Source organism: Aricia agestis, chromosome 5 (assembly GCF_905147365.1).
Source record: "Aricia agestis chromosome 5, ilAriAges1.1, whole genome shotgun sequence".
Lineage (NCBI taxonomy): Eukaryota > Metazoa > Arthropoda > Insecta > Lepidoptera > Lycaenidae > Aricia > Aricia agestis.
In genome coordinates, this window is record NC_056410.1 from 3,155,684 (window position 1) to 3,181,259 (window position 25,576).

General features: G+C 37.2%; 1 protein-coding gene across 4 annotated transcripts in view; it reads right to left on the reverse strand.

Annotated features, from left to right (window-relative positions):
* Positions 1–396: 396 nt before the first annotated feature.
* Positions 397–25,576, reverse strand: part of LOC121727187 (putative fatty acyl-CoA reductase CG8306) — a 28,785-nt gene continuing 3,605 nt past the window's right edge. Inside the window, exons 2-13 of one of the 4 annotated variants that reach the window (XM_042114877.1) lie at positions 15,554–15,780; positions 15,079–15,330; positions 14,252–14,397; positions 10,630–10,739; positions 10,123–10,206; positions 9,431–9,539; positions 7,871–7,987; positions 6,397–6,516; positions 1,710–1,869; positions 1,401–1,498; positions 581–747; positions 397–535 (exon numbers count right to left, since the gene is read on the reverse strand). In XM_042114877.1, coding sequence (XP_041970811.1) covers positions 609–747; positions 1,401–1,498; positions 1,710–1,869; positions 6,397–6,516; positions 7,871–7,987; positions 9,431–9,539; positions 10,123–10,206; positions 10,630–10,739; positions 14,252–14,397; positions 15,079–15,330; positions 15,554–15,751 — 1,533 coding nt within the window. In that variant the 5' untranslated portion in view covers positions 15,752–15,780 and the 3' untranslated portion in view covers positions 397–535; positions 581–608. Of the gene's footprint in view, positions 748–1,400; positions 1,499–1,709; positions 1,870–6,396; positions 6,517–7,870; positions 7,988–9,430; positions 9,540–10,122; positions 10,207–10,629; positions 10,740–14,251; positions 14,398–15,078; positions 15,331–15,553; positions 15,782–15,882; positions 16,030–25,576 lie in introns of those variants that run through there. The other 3 variants (XM_042114876.1, XM_042114875.1, XM_042114873.1) reach the window with 3 other exon arrangements.

Consider the following 25,576-nt stretch of genomic DNA (forward strand, 5'->3'; position numbering starts at 1 on the left):
GAAAAGTTTTGGCCATTTCATTTCCCATCTACAATAAATGGAGAGAATGTATAAATCTGATGTTTTATTTGAATTATTCAAGAAAATATATTTTAGAAATCTTTCTAGGCTTATTCTGATTATTTATGTACAAATAAACTTACATATAACGAGCGCGATAAATAAAAGATATTAATTTAATATTATAAGAAGTCTGATGACGTCACATCCAAATCGAAAATACCGCAAAAGCGTTTTCGTCAGTACAAATCCTATTTTCATAAAATCATATTTTCAAATCGACTTTATTTATCAATCATAAGCTTTTATTTGATGATAAGGGCGAAATACGGTTTCCTAGGCCAAGTTCTACTAGAAATATGCATTTGTTCAATGAAATTGAATATAGGTCAAGTAGCCTATTAGAGTTTTTGATATTCTATTTGCCACCAGGTACCGCTATTCAGCCTTGGTGGAAATACACCATCCTTCCTATCGTCCAATCGGCATGACGCGGACGCTACCCTAGATAGACCCTACGGCTTACATAGCGGCACTTGGTGGCCAATGAAATATCAAAAACCTCATAAAATTTTACTACAGTGTAATACAGCCCTTACATTAACTACTTATAAGAAGCTATACAGGAAGTATATGAGTACCGGCGCCCAGGGTGTGGTGAGGAGGGTCGCTCGCAGCGCCGTCGCCACCAGCACCCACAGCAGCCAGATCACCAGCACTTGCCACACGATGTGCGCGTAGTACAGCCTGGAATACATGTGCATAGTCAAAAACCAGGCAGCAATGTCTGGCGTCTCTACGTCGCCGCGAAGCGGTGTTTTTCTTAAAGTTAAGTTTTAAAACAGCGCTTTGCAGCGACGTGGTCGAGGTGACATGGTAATGTCACTGGCTAAGTCGCGATGGCGTCCCGGTGAGTGAGGTGAGCTCTAAGCCCCTAAATATGGGCTGTATAACTGCACAGCAGACGTTACTATTTATGCGGTACTACAGTCCGGTCGCCGCATAGAGACGAATTCTTTTCTTTTCCAAACGTGCACGAAAATATTGATATCCTTCTCATATAATATCGTGTATGTAGAAACAAGATATCTAAACTTTTTAAAATTTAATATTTAAAGCAAATATAGTTTAATGGCCATGTTTCCGAACGCCAAAATTAGCAACCCAATAATCGGACTTAGACCGCTTCAAACGTAAACGATGTGACTGCACTATTTAGCCAGAGTAGATGTAATTTTTATTGTTCGCGTTAGTGTCAATTCAGGCCGCAAGACGTCTCAAGTTTCACGCAATTAAAATCTGTCAATTCAGTACAGATTTAGTAATGCATCTTCGCGATGCGGTCTGAATTGACCCTTACGGTGACTTGCGTCCATAAGATTAACTGCCTGTATACTCACATGTTGTCTTTGCTCCTGGCAGCCGGAATAGTCTTCTCACTCTCTCGGTTCAGGTATTTCCGCACGCCCAAGTACAGGTTTTTGAAGTATGCATCCCACTGTAATAACAAACTGCTTACAGGCCCTTTCCCACTTTTCTATGTTAGTCCAAAGTAACAAAATTCGCAAGTATTTTACATGATGCGTTGTATATTGACGCATTTATCCAGTGCTTTTTGTTTCTTTTATGAAACTGCTACCGCGATATAATCGGGCAGTGAAAGAAACAAGTAGCGATAACTCTAAAGTCCGTAACCAAATTCTACTCACGTTCAACTCCGCGATATCAATAAAGAACAGCTTCTGATCAGCATCGTTTAACTCCTGCGCCAACTGTCGTGTACGGTCGTTGTGGAAGCGCCACTCCGTGAAGATGAACCTCTCCAGCCGACCCAGCGAGTTCCACACGTTCTTGTGCAGACGGAATAAACTATAACGTTAAATTAAGAAATTTTAAAACAACCGCTGATTCAAACATTTGAAGTAAGTTGGGATAAAAGATTTGTTATTCTAAGTTTTGGGAATCCCAAACATGACAATTCATATGCATACGACACGTGTTATATGTATTAGGAATTAAGCATGTAACTTATAAAAACTAGTGTCCGACCGAATCTGATTTTTCAGCCGAAACCGAAACCGAAACCGAACTTTCGGCCTTACTCTCAGTTTCGGCCGAAACCGAAACTGGGTAAAACTTTCAAAATTACGATTATTTACTGAAATTTATTAATTTTTAACAAAAACTAGCTGTCCCGGTGAACTTCGTGTCACTTTAAAACCTTCTCTGGACTTCTACGAATATTTTAAGACTAAAATCAGCCCAATCCGTTCAGGCGTTTGCGAGTTTTAGCGCGACTAACACATTTGAAAATCCATTTTTATATATAAAGACTAGCTGTTGCCCGCGACTTCGTCCGCGTGGACTTCAGTTTATAGCGCGCGATGTCAACAAAATTGGTGTCAAAAGCTTTTATAAAAAAACCCTGGTACCCCTTAAATCAATACAGCTGTGCAGTGTGCAAACAATAAGTACTTCATTTTTGTATGTTAAACTTTATATATTATGCCAAATTTTAAAGCTTATTTAGCCCCCCAATTACACAACTTTACCCATAAACTATTTATCATTGATAGGTTTAGCCCCAATTTCACCAACGTCTGTTAGTGTTAACAGCTTGTTAAAATATCCTGTCTTCTCTTTCATTCATATGAAAAACGAAACAGCTATCGTGATACTAATTCGAGCATTAACTTTAACAGTCGTTGGTGAAATTTGGTCTTAAGGTTACGTCACTGCCTGCACAGATAAAGTACTGAGTTATTTAATACCGTAGAATAGATATAACAATCGAAAAAAATCGAGACTTAAATGTAAGATGATACCACCTCTTATAGAAAGACTTTTGAGCAAGCGTCAGCGCGATGTAGAAGACGCACGGCGCCATCTATTATGAATTTTTTGAACAAATTTACGACCCTTACAACCCTTTTTTCCAGTAAAAAAGTAGCCTATGTCCTTTCTCAGGCTTTTGACTATCAGTATACAAAATTTCATTACAATCGGTTCGGTAGTTTTGGCGTTTGGCGTGAAAGCGAGACTGACAGACAGACAGACAGACAGAGATACTTTCGCATTCATAATATTAGTACAGATTATGTGCATACTGCACAGCTGTTTTTGGGTATTTTGATTAATTAAGGGCCGCGCTACACCGGAATGGCAGCGGCGAGGCGAGCACTTTCAGCGCTGCCATTCCGGTGTAGCGCGCTGCGCGGCCCTAAGAGGGGTACCACTTACCAGGGTTTTAAAAAGTTTTTAAATTTGACACAAATTTTGTTGACACCGCGCGCTATAAACTAAAGTCCACGCGGACGAAGTCGCGGGCAACAGCTAGTTATGAATAAAAACAATAAAATATAATAAAGTAGGTATGATTAGTTCTGTTATAATAATGAAGTAAAAAATAAAGCGCCATCTGTTTTCATATATTAGAATTAAAATGTAAAAATATTTTCTGGATGGAATATAGGCCAACACAACACACTCGAACTCCTTAGAAATGCAGTAGGAGTTCTATAAGATAAGATAGATTGATTATTATTATAGCAAGTGATAATATTATTAAACATAATATTCTAACGTATTAAAAACTATAAACAAAAACATAATAACTAATAAGTATGATTAGTTCTATGTTACAACGAAGTAAAAAAAAGCGCCATCTGTTGAATCGTATTAGAACTAAAATGTTCATTGCATCGCGTCGATATATTTCTGGATTTTTTATAATATTATACATAAAATATATTTAAGATTTTTGAAATATTATTTTAATACACATCCAAGACCCAGGAACATTGAAAACTTTTTGTTCCGCCTGCGGGACTCGAACCCAGGACCCCCGGGATGAGCGCTGGCCACGCGCAATGCGAAGTAATTTTCATCGATATTTTCATGGAAATAAGATATTTTCCCACATCAAAATGTAGCCTATGTCCTTTCTCAGACTCTAGAATAACTGTGTACAAAATTTCATTGCAATCGGTTCAGTAGTTTTGGCGTGAAAGCGAGACAGACAGACAGACAGACAGACAGACAGACAGACAGACAGACAGACAGAGATACTTTCGCATTTATAATATTAGTATAGATTACAACTTTTTATACTAGAGAAAAAGTACCACATTGAATTTTTTACTTTTTGCGACATTTCTTAAAATAAATATTAATCTTAGACTCGAATATGTTCCCTAGAAGCTTTTTGTACTATAATCCGTTCGTTTATCTACTAAAATCCGTTTTTTATACGATTCCAAGTAGGTGCGATTTCACCAAAGAAATTGAACGCACTTAGCGCACACTAAACCGGTTCTAAACGTATTTAAACACGTTTATAACAGGTATGAGAAGATTATAAAATCCATTTGAAAAAAAAAACGAGATTTACATCCCAGTAGGAACGCATTTAATGAGAACTAAGTTTTATAAAACGAAGTTGTGTGATTGGTGAAATCCTCCCCTAGACATTAACGACATACCATTGAAAACACAATCAATTGCAGTATAATATTTTTATGGGGAACATGGACACGATCACGGTGAAGTTCAAAACGAAATTACTGAGCAAACTTGCAGTTGACGTCACATTTTTTTTGCTCCAGAAGGCGTTTTGCTACTAAATAAACCTGAAAAATATACTGAGGGCCGCTAGAGTGAAGCTTAGGGGTGAGTGGGCTAGATAAGATTCTAGCAGGGTCTAAGAGATTGCGTGTCCATAGTTCAAAGCTAATTCTAAATATTTAAATAAAACGCGTGGTTAAAGGAAAAAAGTGAGGCGAGATGATTTACTAATAAATCTCACAAGATATATCCTAATATATCCTATAATCTGACAGTCAAACAAAATTCTTAAGTAAATAAAGTTCACACATAATACGAGGGCGGGATGATAAGTAACTAGCCTAATACTTCTACACTTAAATTTCCGTGATAAAATTAATTTTATTATTCTATATAGTCTCTGTGAACCTCTATGCACTTACTCTATCTTAATTCTAAAGCAGTAATGCCTTCTACAAAATGATTTTTTTCGAGGCCTTCAAAATCAACAAAATACTCCTCTACCGCGGCTATAACTTCATCATTTGTACCAAATTTCTGTCCGCCCAAAAAAGTTTTGGGCTTAGAGAATACATAGAAGTCTGATGGCGCTAGATCAGGCGAATAAGGTGGGTGGGGCAGCAAATCATACTTTAATTCATTGATTTTCTTTAATTCTTTTTTGATCGTGCGTAAGCAATTGCGGCACTTAACGAGCCGGTAACTTTTTCATATTTAATTCCTAACTTGGGATATGTTGTATCCATCCTTTTCAGATACCTATAGTATCTGCTATTTCAGATAACTTCAATCGTCGGTCTGCTAAAACCATAACATGTACTTTCACGGCCATTTCCGGAGTTGTGACGATTTTTGGACGTTCAGGGCGGCTTCATCTTTGACTCATATACGACCGCATTTAAACTCAGATATCCAACTTTTTACTGTGACATAAGAAGAAGCAGATTCACCCAAAACATATTTTTTGAATTCATCATAGATATCTCTCCCCTATATCCCCTTCATATGAGGAAACTTTGTCACAGCTCTTTGTTCAATTTTCTTCATATTCAAAACTGTTGACGAAATGTATTTTCAAATGATAAAAAATCTAAAAAATTTTTACACCATCAAATTCAAATTTAAGACACAGGTGGCCAAAGACACGAATTAAAAAATGACATACATATTTTTTTAATTTTAACATTTTAAATAGCAGAGGCTAGTTACTTCTCATTCCGCCCTCGTATAATCAATTTATCATAGCATTTACTAAATCGCTTGTTTGGGAAACGTTGTTATATGTAATAGCACGTAATTTGCCAATAGTTATGTATATTAAATAAGCCTGCGTTTGTCGTAGAAATAAAATTCAATAATATAATTTCGATAAAAATAAGTTTAGACAATTTAATGAAAATAAAACGAAGTGCTAATTTCTGATTTGGGACTAATCTGGAACACAATATAATCTCAAAACTAAATAAATAGATGGTGGCGAACTAAACCGGGGCCTCGCTGGCACGCAAGCACGTCGAGTTAACTGTGAAGTTTACCGAACGACGCATGAGTTTCGGCGGGGCCGAAAGTTTCGGCTATATTTTGGCCGAAACCGAAACTAAGGCCGAAACTAGATTTTTTGGCCGAAACTGACCGAGACCGAAACCGAAAGTTCGGTCGGTCGCTATAAAAGGATTTCAACTGTTTTTTCGCCTTGTATTTTTAGTGAAGCAAAAATCAATATGTCTAATCATGTTAGTCTAACAAATATTAGCATTTCCTTCGTGTAATCTTTATAAGATATTCTTTGTTTTGTATAATAGTTATTATGGTAAACCATAAGCTGACACTCACATGGGTTTCCCGCCGGTTAACCTCAAAACTGTGTCCAACAAGATAGCGGGCAGGAAGTGGACAAAGATGGCGGAAATGCGAAACATCAGCAGCGACGGCACGAACGACAGGTGCGGGTACCTGACGACATGTACACATAATAATAATATTGTATTTATAACATCATATTATACAAAACGTAGTATGTTAAATAATATACAAATTCAAAAAGCTATTTTTTTAAGAAACTGAGATATAACAAGTTAACAACTATTTCAATTCACCAATAGGCTACTTGACCTAATTTTTTCTTCATGCTAATCGCTTCTTAATCATTTTTATTTTGATTTTTTTATTGAACATTTTTCATGTGCTAAATGTACGCGTCTAAAAGTGTCCAAAAATTATAAAAGAATTAAATAAGAAATTAGGAATAATTCGTAATGTTGAAAACTTTTGGAGAAAAGTTTTGGCCATTTCATTTCCCGTCTACAATAAATGGAGATAATAAATAAAACTGATGTTTTATTTGAATTATTCAAGAAAATATATTTTACAAATCTTTCTAGGCTTGTTCTTATTATTTATGTACAAATAAACTTGCATATAACGAGCGCGATAAATAAAAGATATTAAATTACTAGTGTGATGACGTCACACCCAAATCGGAAGTACCGCAAAAGCGTTTTCGTCAGTACAAATCATATTTTCAAATCGGCTTTATTCATCAATCATAAGCTTTTTTTTTCACAGATGAAGTAAGTATTATAGTATAGATGTAACCTTAGCCCGTCATCGCGTGGCCATTTTGTGCTTGTTTTCATACAAGTAGTGTGCGTTTATTTTCTTGAATATTTCTATTCGTCGATCATTTCAAAGCACATTACAATCCAGAAAAGAAAGTCATTTAGTTTATGATATCGATAAACTATAGTTCAAGTAATGAGAATCCGTAAAGACATGTAAAAAGCTAGGCAATGTTTGTGGCCAAATTGTTAATTGATGTGACATTTTTAGCTCTAATGCCTTATATAGCACGAATTAGGGATTATTAAACTTATAAATTATCTTTTTAGCTAACAAAAATACCGATTGAAAAGCCCAAAAAACGTTGTTCAAAACTTACGTATTTAATGTTAAATCCACGTTTTTGAGGCATTCTTTGGCCATTCTTATGGTTTATTATTTAGCGGAACCACAAAACTTAACAATATCTAGCATAAAATGTTCACTAAAAACCTTTATTAACACTTTTATTACACGAAATATGCAGACCGACTCCTTTGTTATGTCCTAGTAAGTAGGACATAACATTACACGCTTTTGACGCTTATACACCGATATAAGGCTCTCTCCTATAAATATTTAGTATCTCAATGTTTTTTTTTTTTATGATAAGGGTGAAATACGGTTTCCTAGGCCAAGTTCTACTAGAAATATATATTTGTTCAATGAAATTGAATATAGGTCAAGTAGCCATTTAAAGTCCACGCACCACACGGCGCTCTTGAGCGGGTTCTCGTGCATGTAGTTGTTGATCATCTCGTTGAGCGAGCCCCAGCGGAACGGCCGCTGCGTCGACGACGTGCAGTGGTAGATCGACAGACCGGACCTGGAAATTTGACCATAAAGCTACAGTTACACATGCTTATTAGGGTTCCGTACCCAAAGGGTAAAAACGAGACACTATTACTAAGACTTCGTTGTCTGTCCGTCTGTATGTCTGTCTGTCTGTCGGCAGGCTGTATCTCAAGAACCGCTAAAGCTAGACTTCTGAAATTTTCACAGATTATGTATATCTGTTGCCGCTATAACTAAAAACAAAATAATATTAATATTTAAGGGGGCTCCTGTCGGGTCCTATCTACTGGTAGTTTAAAATAAAAGAGGTAAAAGATAGAACTCCGATGTATTACTATGATTTACAATGTTGGTATATTGGTAATATTTAGTGGACGTGCGCGTGCGCCGGTGGTTCGGGAAGAAGAGAGCGAGCCCCGCCGCGCAGCTACGATAATAACCAATAGCAATGCCATCTGGAAAGCACTAGTGAAAGAAATCACACAAAATTTCGATTTTCTCCGCGTATACTTCAGCACCTGTTAAGCTGGTTGCGTCACGCGGACCGTCAGTACCACGGAGCTCATACTAAGAGGAGGTGTTGTAATCAAGTTTCCATATGAAACGACGCGTGACAATTTGCGGGGTGAGGGTGAGTCAAGCTCCGCCCACTTCTCAATATTTCATCTATCGGCTAAAAGCAAAACTACTAGCTTAGGTCGATGTTGATGTTACTACGTAGGTCGATGTTGATGTTACTACGTAGTTATCATAGATGACGACAGATGGCGGTTTAAAAGTAATATCATAATAAAAGCTATATAATCACGGGTTAGCTATTAAATGTGTTTAAGACTAAGTGTATAACGGTTTTCAGTATTCAAGTATGATAATTGTAATAAACTTATGCAAAATTATACGCATTTACGTCTGTATTATCTTTTATTTGGCCACCTAGTGTCAAGTTGTATAATTAACGCTGAAAGGTGAAATGTTCTAGAACTTTTATATTTAAATTGCATTTAAAATTATTTTCAAATGAAATGTGATGGTATTTATATTATCAGAATGTCTGTCTGAGTGTTTTCGACATTGTAAAACACAATACTTCATCCTTTCCTTGTTAAAAACGCAAAAAACACCAATTTATTGGGAGTCTCGTTACGTGTGCACCTGACAAACGCTGAAAGTGTACTGACTTAAGCCCCACCCACAATTATGACGTCAGGACCTAGTTGAAAATCACAGTGCACAGTTGCTTAGGCCAGCTCCTCCTATTAGCTCCGTGGTCAGTACGGATCGCTCCGTATAGAGTTATAGACCGATCTGTATTAAGCATTAAGGAGTAATGCGGACAGGTCTGTATGGACCCGTCAGCATTACTCTAAAAGCTCCTTAAAGCTTAATACAGATGACAGATCGGTCTATACTACTATAGTATAGACTATAGACGGTCCGCGTGACACTAAAACCAGCCTTATCAGGGTGCACTCACTTGTCCTGGGCCGCCTTCCACCCTGCGACTAGCAGCTGGTTGACGACGACGTCGACGGGGATGTAGTCCGCTATGTTCGTCTCGCACATCGGCAGACGTCGCACCACGCCTGACAAATACCAATCAATTAATGCATGTTTTCGACAGATATATTTTAAGTCTATGTTGGGTCAACTTATACAATACCTGAACCTTAGCCAATTCTTGTTGGCTACGAAAATTTTCAGAGATACTAGCCAAGTTACCTTCTAATAATTATGACGTACAAGTTCGAAAACAAAATCATCGCACATCCTCATTATAACGTATCATAATATCAGAGGGGCACTATCTCAATAATTACGATTTCGCTTCGACATCTATGTCAAGTTCCCGTTATGTACTATCAGAGAAGTTGATTCCTATGCAAATCAGGTACCTAAGTTAAGTTTGGTTGCGTTACGTCAAACCCAGCTGACAGATCACAATTAACATTGAATTGACATATTCGACCAAATAACGTTGGTCTGTCAATTGCATAGGAATCAACTTCCTCGATGGTACATACGTTTTTATTTCGGAACTCGGCAGTAGTAGTAGTGTGCGTCTCACGTGCGAAGACAATGTCATCTTTGATTAGTCTCCGAAATCTGCACATTGCATGGCGACCCTGCCTGGCCAGATTTTTTTTTCTATTTTAGACCAATTATTACCTTTCGAAGCACCCATGAGGAATCCTTGAGGGCCGACTTTAGAGCAGGTCCAGCCGGGGATGGGCTCCTTCCACGACGCCACGACTGAAAATTAACAATTGTTGTATTTATCTCTATTTATCTCTATTTTAGAAATATTATTTCTAGTTATTTTGATGATTTTGATTTATTCACATTCGTCTTAAAGTTTTAGGCACATATTCTATGTTACTGAAGAGATTTTTACAAGATTCTATATTGTCCAAACTAGCAAGTTTATATTATTTGAAGCAATGACAGTCATAGTCAGAAGCTTCCACGGCGGATGTTCGGCATGATTACGCCTGCAGTGTATTTTAAATTAGCGATGACACACCATGCCGAAATTACGTCGCGTTATATTGTATGCGTAGCGCATTGCTGACGTAACCATGCCGAACTTCGGCCGCGTATTTTCAGCCTAGTTTGTTTAGAAACTTATATTATGTAAGTCGTTGATTACACTGGTTGAGAGATTTAAATACTAACTCATGGATGGTCTGACAATAGTGCAGGGGAACTTGTCTGCACACTTGTTGACCTCATGTTCACCCAGGTGCTTGGTGAACGTGTATGTGTTTGGATGATCCTTCAGTACCCTGCAACATACACATATAAACATATAGAAAAACAATAAACAAGTGGCAACTAAAAGGCTTCAAAACTGGGACCTCCATTTTACAGGTATGAAACTCAGATGCTAGTTAGCGATTGGAGAAACGAAGGCAGACCAAATAAAGTGATATATTTTTAATAGGGATGGTTTAACAACAGCTACCGATGGCAATTTATGAACAACTAGATGAAAAGTATCATAATATGTCCCTTCCTATTTCCTTATCACATTTCAGCAAAATTGCTTTAGCGGTTTGGGCGTGAAGAGATAACAGACAGACAGACACACTTTCGCATTTATAATATTAATAAGTATGGATTTAAAGAATGATTGCTTTTGCCCAACAGTGGAAAAAAAAGAGTTAGTATAAATAGGATGTACCGTACTTACTACTTTAGTGTTTTTCTTTGTTTAAGTATATAAAATAATGGCGAGTAAATTTGAGAATTTAATTTGCAATGCAAATTCTTATGCATTAATAAGTACGATAAAAACTGTCTACTGAAAAAAAATGTTATAATATTTAGCGTTTACAAATGGATATTTTTGGATATAATTATCAGTAATAAATGTTTAGAAAAGCCTGAAAAGTATTTTTTTAACGATTCCGCTGCACATAAGAGATTTTAGCTGCAAACTTTTGTTACATAAGAGATATTCTGCTTTATTTTTTTGTGTTTTCTTCTTGCAACTAAGACATTTTAACCATTTATAGAACTTACTAAATTAAAAATAATTGGCCAAGTGTGAGTTGGACTCACGCGCGAATCGTTCCGTACCGCTTATAGAGCAAAACATAGCCAAATTTTGTGTTTTTTGTATGGGATATAGCCCCCGATTAATGTTTATTTTATTTAAATCTTATTATTAATTATTAAAGTACACATATATTAATTAAGTACTTACTATGTGAAAATTTAAAGTGCCTATTTATTGCTATTATTGATATCTAGCAAAAAATGACAAAAAAATCTAGTTTATCGTATGGAAAATATTAATTTTATTTTGTTTTTAGTTTTAGTTGTTATAGCGGCAACAGATATACACAATCTGTGAAGTTTCAGAAGTCTAGCTATAGCCGTTATTGAGTTACAGCCTGGAGACAGACAGAGAGACGGACAAACAGACGAACTTACAAATAATTTGGTGACTGCGAATATAATATTTTTCTGGAATTGCGGTCCTGACCCTAGTAGCTTTTCGCAATGGTAAGGTGGTCCAATCATCGTTATGGCGCAACTTTTTGCCGGGACGTATAGATTTGAAGTTTGTTTCGAGTTATTCGTAATTAAGAAAGAACTCACTGATTTAACACAGTGCCGGTCCTAATCAAATTTTCAGGCGGTGCGAAAACCAAAAGTGGCGCCCTTCTAAATAAAAAAAATGGGCGTCTCAGGTGGCTCAGGTGGTGCTGCTTAAAGAAACGTTAGGGCTGCGGGTCGCAGTCGAAACGACGTAGGCCAAGTTTTTATTTTGACCCCCGAAGCGCCGCCTTTGCTGCAGCATTACTGCGCATCGCAGGGATATGGAGGAGAGTATGCTAACCCAATGGAGCCAACAGGTGCTTGTCATTACATTAAGTACCTGGCAAGACACATGGCCTTCCTAACTGCCAGCCGCCGAACTGTGAAAACGATCTGGTCGGTACTACAACAGGGGATCACACGACACACATTCGAGGGACGCCCTTACCTTTGGTCATTACCTGCACCGAGGAACGGGCAGGAGGAAACCATCGCCTAGGTGCCACTACAGTGAGGAAGAGGATGTTAAATTTTAACATCGAACGGGTATTTTGTCCGAGCTTGCTGCATTCGATACACATAATCACTAGGCGCGTAAATAGGAGGATTGATGTACTGTTCAATAGTTGAATGGACACTGTCCACTTCCATCATCGTATGACCTTTTTCTAAATACGACTGCTCAATTACAATGAAAGAAATAACGGTAGATATTTTCACGCGGGCAAGAATTAAAATATGTCAACGAGTATAATATCTACTTGGGCCAATTAGTCTCCTTTAACAAAAGACTAGGAAAGGAAGTCAATCGTCGAATTTAAAACGCCTGGAAGAGCTACTGGTCCTTGAAGACGCTGATGAAGGGAGATTTGCCAATCTCCCTGAAACGCAGACTCGTCGACATGACGTGTATTCTGCCCATCCTAACCTACGGTGCTCAGACCTGGTCATTGACCGAGTCCAAAAGTTCCAGCTCGGGGTTTGTCAAAGAGTAATGGAGCACAGCATGTTAGGTGTAAGACTAGCTGACCGAATAAAAAAAAGGTGTAAAAGACGTCGCGTCGGCATGAAAGCTGCAAAATTCAAGTGGGACTAAAATGGTTCCAGAGGACGAAAATGGCGAGATGAACTGGATGCCTACAAACCAACCTGTATCATCTGTCTCGCTCAAACGCCACCGCAGGCCAGCCGGCCTGCGGTGGCGTTTGAGCGAGACAGATGGCAGACCTTGGGGGAGGCCTTTGCCTAGCAGTGGGATAGCACAGGCTCATAAAAAAAATCCACGCGACAGTTTAAAACTGCACTGAAGGTGGCCTCGAACTAGTAGTTGCGTGATGCATTTGTTTTCGTTGCCTCTCACCTACTGATGCGTCGATTAATTATTTCGCTCTCTATCTAAATAAGGTTTCCGTTTTTTGCCATTTGGCTACGGAACCCTAAAAAGACGCGAAATCTATGCGTAATGAGATCACACAACTTCACATAAGATCAGTAACTTGCAACAATTTGAATAAAAATGGTGAGTGAAACCTCAGTGTCATCTGAAGCACATAAGAGATTTTGTTTTGCAAGCTTTCAACAATTTGAATAATAATATTGGTCAGTGAATATCCTCTTATGTGTCATCTCAGGCACATGAGAGATTTTGCTATACATATTATGCACGCTCACACATAGGATATTAAAAAAAAAGAGTTCTAGCTAAGGCAATTGTCTATATATGAACATAAGAGTTTTTGTAGTCGATAGCTCTTGAAATTCTGAATACAACAATGCAAAAAAGCGCATTTTGGGTAAAACTGCACATAAGAGGTTTTATCTTTGCAACGACGATGTTTTTTTTTACTACTTATACTATTACATAATTAAGATTAAATTAATATGTATATCTATGAATAATAAAAACTACTAGGAAAAGTAACTCCGTCAAAAAACATGCTCCACAATACTTGTCAAGAAAGTGTACCTGGTACACATTTCAATACATTTGCAATATTTAGGTGACCTTGAGCGGTACTAGGCTGACATTACATGACAGATTAAAAGGAACCAAATTTAAAACAGTAATAGTATGGGCGTTATGATTCCTTAGTTTTTATTATTCATAGATGTATATATATATATATTAAAGTAATATGTTCTTATAGTGAATAAATTTTATGTTCATTTTAATAATAGCAACTTGCAGCAGTTGCAAGTGAGACAACAAACGACGGTATTCTAATAAGTAATAAGAATGTTGATAACTTACTCCTTTTCTATGTCAAGTAGAGCTTGATCGGACATGGTTTTGGAGAGTTCAATGACCTTCTCAACATCTGCAGGGGCATCATACAGCTTCTCTGTAGTTTCTGTTAGATATGAGTTTACATATGCAGAAGATACATGCACCAACACCTGAAAATAGAACAATAATAATCTACTACATTAAGGCCTACACACACAAGACCTAAGGTATAAATTGAGGAGCTGGTGAACAAAACCGGACAAGTCCACCAGAGTGCAAAAGTATTTTTTTTCGAATCGTCTTTTCTTGACCCATCTGCGTCTTTTCTGTTAATTATTTCAATCAAAACCGGTTCAAAGGCTTTGAAAAGACCATTTTAGTAGTAGTGATAGTTGATACTAGTTTTTTAGCCACTGTGTTAAAAATTTTTTCACGGACTAATCCAGTTTTGTTCGCCAGCTCCTCAATTAATAGTTGGTTAAATATTATGTTATCTCTCTTGATGCATGATATTTTGACAAAAAATAACCTAGACTAGGAAAACTGAGTAATATAAGAGTAATATAAGTATAAACAAATAAAATAAATAAAAACAAAATAAGGTTTTTTATAATCCTTATTTATAAAAGTAAATATACTTAATATAAAATTTGAAAACTCTAACAACTATTTGAAATAATGTATAACTTAATACTCATTACACATTTTTAATTTACTTAATTAGAAAGGGTGTGTTTTTAGTAACTTTGTTGAAGTCATCAAAATATATAAAATTACGATGACATGGTAATGTGGCAAGTAATTTCCTGTAATTTACAAAAAAATAGCTTTTAGCTAAATTGGAATTTTACCTTCAAATTCTTGATATGCTGGCACAGCTCTGTAATTCTCCGAGTACCTAATATATTGATGTTAACAGTGGGTCGTAGATTCTCTTCAAAGTCTAGAGTGGCAGCTGAGTGGATGACAACATTAACATTGTCAATAAGAACCTGCCGGTCGGCTGGACTAATGGCTAAATCATCTGATCCAACATCACCAGCAATGGGCACCAGCTTGTTAAATATCTCCACGGTTTCTTTCTCTAGAAGCTTCTCAAAAACCTGCAATAAATAATAAATATGTATTAACTAAATACATACTAAAAACTTATGTTCTGCCTCCCGGACTAGGTGCACCCTGCCCTAAGGAGAAAGGCTTACATTGGGTAGTGGTCAGTAGATTCAAATAAGTTCACAATGAAGAAGATGTTTTATGTAAATGTAGTAAATTATTTAATGTAAAATTTTATTAGCTTATAACTTAAATAATTGATCATTTACGCACCGGATTCGTGTGGAACTCCTTAAGTCTCTCATTAATTTCCTTTCCTTTCTTTGGTCTCATAAGTAAGTAAACTTTGCCGACATCGGGAATACATCGTAGTATTTTCTCAATCAAACATAATCCGACAAAGCCCGTTCCACCGGTTATAAAAAAGTTTTTCCCGGAATAGAAGGCACGAACTTTAGATTCTTCAGACATTCTTAGCTTCTATGCTTACACAATTTTTCCTGTAACAAGAAAGTTATTAAAACAAACAAGTATCTCAGCTGTTAGGGAAAGGAAATTCTAGGAAAACCGTAAAGCAGTACCGTAGGTAGTTAGGTACGTACGGAAATAATAGGTAATGTATGTAAATTGAAGAGTGAAGACAATCCACGTAAACCGGCGAACTTCAAACTTTGCACTTATGTCTTGCTCTTGCACAAAAGTTCAGGGTTAACTTCGAGAGAGGTTAACGCACTAAAAATAACTTTAAGAATATAGTTCAGTACGTATAAATAATTTTCAGCACAACAAATAACAATAAACAAAAATACAAAAAGTTTGACATTATTTATGTAGTTTTTTATAAATTTTTGACATTATTTTGAGTTTTGACAACTGTCAACTTGCTTGTCAAATGTCAAAGCTCCGAAATTTTCACAGATTGTGTAGGTATATCTGTTGCCGCTAGACCGCTAGAATATACGAACAAATACTAAAAATAAAATAAAGTTAATATCTAAGGGGGGCTCTCATACAAGAAACGTGATTTTTTTGGCCTTTTTTGCTCGTAATCAATAATAGTAACAGCGAGGCACTTAAAAATTTCACGAAATCCTTAATTATATTTGTACTTTAATAATTAATAATAAAATTAAAATAAAGTAATTGTTTAAGGGGGGCCCCCATACAAAAAACACAATTTTTTGTCTACTTTTGCTAAGATAAAAAAAAGATATAAACATATTTTTCATCGGTCGAAAGTACCCAAATTTGAGGTTTTTCGAACCTTTAAAAATTCATATCTTTAAAAATATTAACTTGATCGTGAAAAGTCATAGGACCTTTTTATTGGTATTTCAATAAAGAATATAAAAAAAAATTTTGTTCGGTTGAAAAATAACAATTCCTTGCAATTGTTTAAACTATGGCATCGGGTTGCGCCTTGGCAACATGCATTTATATCATCAGGAGGGCAATTTGAAGAGGATCGCATAAAAAAATTGAGGTGGAATAGTTTTCGGTACTCATGCGCCGACTCGTCTTAACTCTTAAACTAACTGCCTAGCATCCTTTATATTTTATGGTAAATATTGATTTCGAGCAGTCATAAAAAAAATGCGTCGCTGCATCAGAAGTTCTCAAATAAAACAAGAACTGTTGCGGTTTATGGATATACAAGAAGATGTGTCGGGTGATGAAAGTAATGATGATATAACAGGCAGTGCTAGTAAAAACCGTGATGCAAAATTTCAGCCCGAACTGGTCACTTCTTCATCAGAAGACTTCGAAGTAGATTTATCTGCTACAAATGAACATAATATTATTGTAAATTCGCGCAAAGGCGCGTCCTTTGCGCGAATGGTATCTGTAATCTGATAGATCCATTAGCAGCTTGTGAACAGCATGCGGTGGACGATCAGCTAGGACATCTTCAGTACCGGAAGTCGGTATGTTACTTAAGTAGCAAGTGACGGCACAGAATGGACTTGTATTCCTCCAGACGATAGTGGAGCAGGACGTCGTTGCCAGCAAAATATACTTCCTGGTCTAGTCTGTTCACGTTTTTTGCAATATAGGTACTTAATTTAGCAGCTACAAACCCGTGAATTCTATATCAAAAAGTCATAGGAATAAAAAAAATCGTTATGAATGTATCCTTGAACTAGTAAGCGAAGTACGTGCAGAGTATGTGAAAAAAACACCTCAAATGCAATTCAAAGACAAGAAACTAATTCTAAAACAAGTGAACTATGTACTACAAACAATAAGAGACAGTAATACGTAGTATATGACATTCTCTTTGACAGTAATGTTAAATCAATAGTATGTAATTGTAAAAATATATTATGTGAAAACAGCAGCTCTATCTCCTCTATCTGTAAAAAAAGGTCTGTGTGGAAAATGTACAAAAGAGTAAAAAAAACTATTACTTGCTAGAAATGTTACTCAGTTTAATGCTGAAATTGTTTACCGTTAATAAAAAAATAAATTTATATTATTTTTATACAAAACTAGCTGTCCCGGTGAACTTCGTGTCACTTTAAAACCTTTCCTGGACTTCTACGAATATTTTAAGACTAAAATCAGCCCAATCCGTTCAGCCGTTTTCAAGTTTTAGCGCGACTAACATATTTGAAAATCCATTTTTATATATAAGAGAAGATATGCAATAATTTCTTAAGAATTCTGACTTAATCTCTAGTACCGTCAAATTGACCGCTGCGGTCTTTGAAGGTATAGCATGAAGCCCGGCCCTTAATGTGAGGCTTCAGAGTTATAGGTATGTAGTTAGTAATAAAAGATTTTCCGCACATTTGCACTTAGCAGTAATTTAAAAACCTCGTTGGAATCACGGACTACGAACCCTTCATTGTCATTCATTATTTAACCTAATTATTATTAATTATGTTTTTGACGTGGGAGAGCCATACTTCGACACGAATGGGCCGGCTCGACCGGAGAAATATCACGGGCTCACAGAAAACCGGCGTGAAACAGCGTTTGCGCTGTGTTTCGCCGAGTGAGTGAGTTTACCGGAGGCCCAATCCCCTACCCTTTTCCCTTCCCTACCCTCTCCTATTTCCTTCCCTACCCTCCCCTATTCCCTTCCCTATCCTGAATCCTCCCCTATTACCCTATTCCCTCTTAAAAGGCCGGCAACGCACCTGCAGCTCTTCTGATGCTGCGAGTGTCCATGGGCGACGGAAGTTGTTTTCCATCAGGTGACCCGTTTGCTCGTTTGCCCCCTTATTTCATAAAAAAAAGTGGCGTAACTATACCATTTCGGGCCCGTGACAAATTGACGGGGCCCTGTCAGTAGAAATCGTGCCGTTTATAAAACAAAAACGGGTACAATCATTGAATTACTTATAAAAAAAGTTTGTCCTCACGGCTACTTGGGCCGGGGCCCTTTTGGGTCGGGGGCCCGGGGCATTTTGCCAGCCCTGCCACCCTATAGTTAATCAGTTACGCCACTGGTATAATTTATAGTAATTAACCTTCTCTATATTGTAGTGAGTGTTGCAATAGGGATGATGACAAAGTCAAAGATTAGCGAATTTTGTTAATAAAATAAAGAAATCACGGTAAAAAATAAGTGTTCCCAAAATTTCAAATTGATAGCATTTGTATTTTTTTTGTTATGCGCCTTCAAAGTTGGATATTCAAGTCGAATTTTTTTTCAATTAAATTTCTTAATATTTGTATACAATTTGATAACTTATGCAATTAAAAGCAACTTTTGTTATGAAACCACTTTCATAAACGCAATCCATACTAATATTATAAATGCGAAAGTATCTCTGTCTGTCTGTCTGTCTGTCTTGCTTTCACGCCAAAACTACTGAACCGATTGCAATGAAATTTTGTATACAGTTATTCTAGAGTCTGAGAAAGGACATAGGCTACATTTTGATGTGGGAAAATATCTTATTTCCATGAAAATTTCGATGAAAATGAATTCGCATTGCGCGTGGCCAGCGCTCATCCCGGGGGTCCTGGGTTCGAGTCCCGCAGGCGGAACAAAAAGTTTTCAATTTTCCTGGGTCTTGGATGTGTATTAAAATAAAATTTCAAAAATCTTAAACATATTTTATGTATAATATTATAAAAAATCCAGAAATATATCAATGGAATGAACATTTTAGTTCTAATACGATTCAACAGATGGCGTTTTATTTTTTACTTTATTGTAACATAGAACTAATCATACTTATTAGTTAGTATGTTTTTGTTTATAGTTTTTAATACGTTAGAATATGATGTTTAATAATATTATAATCCATACTATACTAATATTATAAATGCGAAAGTATCTCTGTCTGTCTGTCTGTCTGTCTGTCTTGCTTTCACGCCAAAACTACTGAACCGATTGCAATGAAATTTTGTATACAGTTATTCTAGAGTCTGAGAAAGGATATAGGCTACATTTTGATGTGGGAAAATATCTTATTTCCATGAAAATTTCGATGAAAATGAATTCGCATTGCGCGTGGCCAGCGCTCATCCCGGGGGTCCTGGGTTCGAGTCCCGCAGGCGGAACAAAAAGTTTTCAATTTTCCTGGGTCTTGGATGTGTATTAAAATAAAATTTCAAAAATCTTAAACATATTTTATGTATAATATTATAAAAAATCCAGAAATATATCGATGGAATGAACATTTTAGTTCTAATACGATTCAACAGATGGCGTTTTATTTTTTACTTTATTGTAACATAGAACTAATCATACTTATTAGTTAGTATGTTTTTGTTTATAGTTTTTAATACGTTAGAATATGATGTTTAATAATATTATAATAATATTATATATATATATATACTAGCTGTTGCCCGCGACTTCGTCTGCGTGGACTTTAGTTTATAGCGCGCGGTGTCAACAAAATTTGTGTCAAATTTAAAAACTTTTTAAAACCCTGGTAAGTGGTACCCCTCTTAGGGCCGCGCTACACCGGAATGGCAGCGCTGAAAGTGCTCGCCTCGCCGCTGCCATTCCGGTGTAGCGCGGCCCTTAATTAATCAAAATACCCAAAAACAGCTGTGCAGTGTGCACATAATCTATACTAATATTATAAAGGCGAAAGTATCTCTGTCTGTCTGTCAGTCTCGCTTTCACGCCAAACGCCAAAACTACCGAACCGATTGTAATGAAATTTTGTATACAAATAGTCTAAAGCCTGAGAAAGGACATAGGCTACTTTTTTACTGGAAAAAAGGGTTGTAAGGGTCGTAAATTTGTTCAAAAAATTCATAATAGATGGCGCCGTGCGTCTTCTACATCGCGCTGACGCTTGCTCAAAAGTCTTTCTATAAGAGGTGGTATCATCTTACATTTAAGTTTCGATTTTTTTCGATTGTTATATCTATTCTACGGTATTAAATAACTCAATACTTTATCTGTGCAGGCAGTGACGTAACCTTAAGACCAAATTTCACCAACGACTGTTAAAGTTAATGATCGAATTAGTATCGCGTTAGCTGTTTCGTTTTTCATATGAATGAAAGAGAAGACAGGACATTTTAACAAGCTGTTAACACTAACAGACGTTGGTGAAATTGGGGCTAAACCTATCAATGATAAATAGTTTATGGGTAAAGTTGTGTAATTGGGGGGCTAAATATGCTTTGAAATTTGGCATAAAATATAAAGTTTAATATAAAAAATAAAGTACTTATTGTGTGCACACTACACAGCTGTATTGATTTAAGGGGTACCAGGGTTTTTTTATAAAAGCTTTTGACACCAATTTTGTTGACATCGCGCGCTATAAACTGAAGTCCACGCGGACGAAGTCGCGGGAAACAGCTAGTATTTAATATACCTGTCGAACAAAGTTATCTCCCGATGCGTACAAACTACGAAAGACTGACGTCATACTTTCGTAGCACTTTGTATGGAGCGTTTCGGGCAGGTCTTTTTTATGAGATACCTATTTGAATTATCATATCTTGGTGAATGGTAGGTATGAATTGCAGGTAAAGTCGACAGCACATGAAGCTTTTCACTTATACTACGAGCCTTACATCTATTACCAGATTTTAATATTATAGTGGTCGTTGTTTGCATTATATTTAGCAACTTTTTTAGAATCTCTAGGGGGGGCAGCTGCCCCTCCCTGCCCCCCCTTGGCGACGCCCTTGCATAGGCATAATAGCTTATACTTATATTGAATACTGCATTTACTGTATTATTTCTGTTGCCGCTGTAATTCCATAGAATATATACTGCTGATTGGAGATCTCCAATATTGGAAAAGGGGCTGACAACAGTGGGATCTGCGCAACAGTCATTTCGACATACGAAGCTAACATCTAACTAGTAGGTACTTAATACAAGTTGTATGTGGTGTTAAACGATTCAACATTGTTCAAAGACAAACAAACAGAATAAACAATGTTGTCATTCACAAATTGGTCTGTACTCTGTACAAATAGAACCCTAGTAACAAGCCAGTTAAAATATCTCGAGACTTAGCTGTTAAACTAATTAAGTATGTATTCTGTGATTTGGCTGGTATGCGATTATACAGAATGTAACAAAACCATTTTTTTTCACTTTTGTATGGGCAAGCGCCCCAGCGTCTCACGAGTCACGAGTTTCCCCATACAAAAGTTTAAAAAAATCGTCTTTCAGCGCAGCGCTGAAAGACGATTTCTTTTAATGAACTCTCTACAAGGAACACAGACACACCCAAAAGTATTATCACTTAGTTTTGTTACACCTTGTATAGCTGAGCAGTGCTGGTATTAGTGCTCACCTTGGGTTTACCAGAAGCCTAACTGGGCACTTCAAGCTCAACAAACACCTAAACAGAATGGGTATTTGTAGCATTTAACGACTAGCAGATTCTGTGAGGAGGAGGATGAGACACCTATTCACCTTCTCCTCGACTGTCCTGCTCTACTACAGAGCAGGAATAGGGATCTTGGTCGCCACGAATACTCATCCACAGAGAAAATTCGTGGCACCAACCCCAACCATATTATCGTTCAATTTATGAGCAGTATTGGGTTGGGGATGATACTCTAGTGCGAAGGAGTCACAATAGATCCTTATGGGTCGCAGTGATGTCAGGGCTACAGCGACCTGCCTTCTTTAAAAAAATAAATAGCTGGGCCGTAATGGGCATTGTCCAAAACAATCACATGTACTTTTTATATTTTTTTTCGTTAAAATAGGGTATTTTAAGAATATAAATTAAATAATTTTGAAATTCATTGGCTAGTTTTTTCTCAATAATTTTTTAAAGTTTCGCTCTGACGTCTCATCATCGGCGGACAATTGACCTCTGAGTATGTTTTAAATTTTTTTCAATCTTATTTATAATGGCTGGTTCGTCAAATGCAAGTTCTCATTATGTGAAAGCTGATACGAGAAGCTTACCAAAAGTTCGAAACGTAATGTTGGTCGAATGTATTGCTAATTTAACGCCATTGAAGGTCAAACGTATTTGTTCAAAAATATAAGTAACTAATGGGTATTTTTTCGTTTATGTACAGAAAAACGATCACTGACCTTATTCCTCGAAATGTTTTTGTAATGAGCAAAATTAAAAAAAAATGGACAATCCCCATTACGTCTTTAAATCGAGTCTCAAATGTTATTGCGATCGGGTATTATACGATGTACCTTTATAATATACATTATACAGTGTGTAACAAAAATAAGTGATAATACTTTAGGGTGTGAACGTGTTACTTGTAGAAAGTAGTTCACTGTGAAAGTGGCAGCGCTGAAAGACGAATTTCTTTTTCACTTTTGTATGGGCAAGGGCCCGAGCGTCACGACTCACGAGTTTCCCCATACAAAAGTGAAAAAAATGTTTGGTCTTTCAGCGCTGCTAGTTTCACAGTGAACTCTCTACAAGGAACACGTATACACCCTAAAGTATTATCACTTATTTTTGTTACGCCCTGTATATATATACTTCTGATAATAGCTCCCACACAGGTTTCGGTGACGGTGGCCGCTTTCATTGAAACCAGGCCAGCTACGCAGGAGTAATTTTATAGTGCCCAAGTGTGTGCGCAGTACACAGGAGCACTCTCTACTCCTTTACTCTCATAACCCAGTGGGACGGAAGACCGACACGACCGGAGAGAGATCGGCGCAGGACCGACGTTTTACATGCCCATCCGACGCATGGATCATTTTACTTGTCAGACAATCAGGTGATCAGCCTGCATCGTCCTAACCAAACTTGGAAATAACATGTTTCTAACGCGGGAATCGAACCCACGACCTCCGAGTCAAGAGCCGCGCTCTATACCACTAGACCACGGAGGCGCTATACTACTTCTGATGCTGCAACGTCAAGTACATCTGATGCTGCAACGTCAAGTACGCCCTTGGAGGACTAAGCAGTTATTATACACAAAACGATGTGTCGTGCAAGTTCATAATAATTGAAGACGTACTTAAGTGGATGAAGTGGATAATTTATATTTTATAACATAAGGGAAATTACTCATTTTTAGGGTTCCGTACCCAAAGGGTAAAAACGGAGCCCTATTACTGAGACTTTGATGTCCGTCCGTCTGTCTGTCAGCAGGCTGTATCTCAAGAACCGCTATAGCTAGACTTCTGTTTCACAGATTGTGTATTTCTGGTGCCGCTATTACAAATACTAATAAAAACAAAATAAAGATTAATTACCAACAACAAACGTAATTTTTTGGGTTTTTGGCTCGTAATCCATAATGGCAACATATTGTAGACACTTGAATTTTTTACAAAATCCTTAATTATATGTGTATTTTAATATTTAATAATAAAACTTATATAAAATAAATAATGAAGGGGGGCTCCCATACAAAAAACACTTTTTTTTCCTTATTTTGCTCTACTATATCGGCACGGAACCCTTCGTGCGCGAGTCTGACTCGCACTTGTCCGATTTTTTCCTTTATAGATTTGAACAAACCATTTAATTACTTACCATTAGCCATACATATGAAAAAAGTGTCAATTTTGTTGCTTTTTGGATTGACATTAAATCCTGGAGAAGTTCATCAGCAACTCAAGTGCTTGGTCCGCACACAAATGACCCCTGCTGGCTAATCCATATTCTTTTGATTCCACGTATGCGGAAAACAAAATTTTCAAATTATTAGTTAACCACTTCATCTACTCACGTCTTCAATTATCCGACATACACCACAGCACCATAGTCACAGAATATATATTAGTCCATAGTCCATAATTAGTCACGAATCGTACCTACGACCTACCTAAGTAATAATTTAACAATTAGATTTTTCCTCGATTCCGCTCGATCAAAATTTAATCACTCGCGTTTCCACGAGTTACGGTTCCGTCATAGTAAAAGGAGGGGAAGTAAGTTATCTTCGGCACCGCACGCGGCTTGTATGTGTGCGCCATAGTATCAATGCGTCGCCACGTACGGCACACAACAAAATCTCGGAGGTAGCAGCCTAGTAAAACTGGCCGAGATTTTGTTGTGTGCCGTACGTGGCGACGCATTAATACATATCCCGCCTGCACTGGTCCATGGAGGTCCAGGACGTCGTGGACTACATCCAGAAGAAGACGACACTGCGCCTGAGGGTCGAGCGTCTGCAGTCTCGCCACAAGGTTAACTTTAGCTCCTTTGTGGTGAGAGTACCGACGAATCTTCTGTCGACTTTCGAGGCGCCGGAGTTCTGGCCGATGGATGTAGTCTATCGGAGGTTCCGGGGGAGACTCCGGAACGAAGCGAGTCACGTCGCCGGCAAAATGTGACAGTGTTAGTTTTTAAGTATATATAAAATATGTATGTTAGTTTTAAGGTATTTATTATATAATTATATGTATGTTAGATTTAAGGTATTTGTTATATGGGCCTCTGATGCCTGAATTAAATGATTTGATTTGATTTGAAAACGCCTCATCTGGACAGGCTCTTAGTCTTAAGGTCGTAGTTGACGGCGAATGCTCGGAAACTCAGTCTGTTGATGCTGGTGTCTCTCAGGGCTGTGTGATATCGCCTACCCTATTCATACGGCATATCAATGACATGTTACAGACCAACGTCATTAATTGCTATGCGGATGATAGTACAGGTGATGCTGTATACAGCATCACCTGTCAGCCGAAAAATATTGGGGGAGCCGGTATATATACCAGCTCCTTCAATATTTCTCGGCTAAATGTCATTGAGAGTAGAAACGAACTTGTGTCTAAAATAGAGAAGTCATTGGAGAAAGTCTCTGAATGGGGTAGAGGTAACTTAGTCCAATTCAACCCCGCCAAGACACAAGACTGCGCGTTCACCACTAAAAAGTCACCAATAGTCGTATATCCTCGTTTTGAGGGCACAT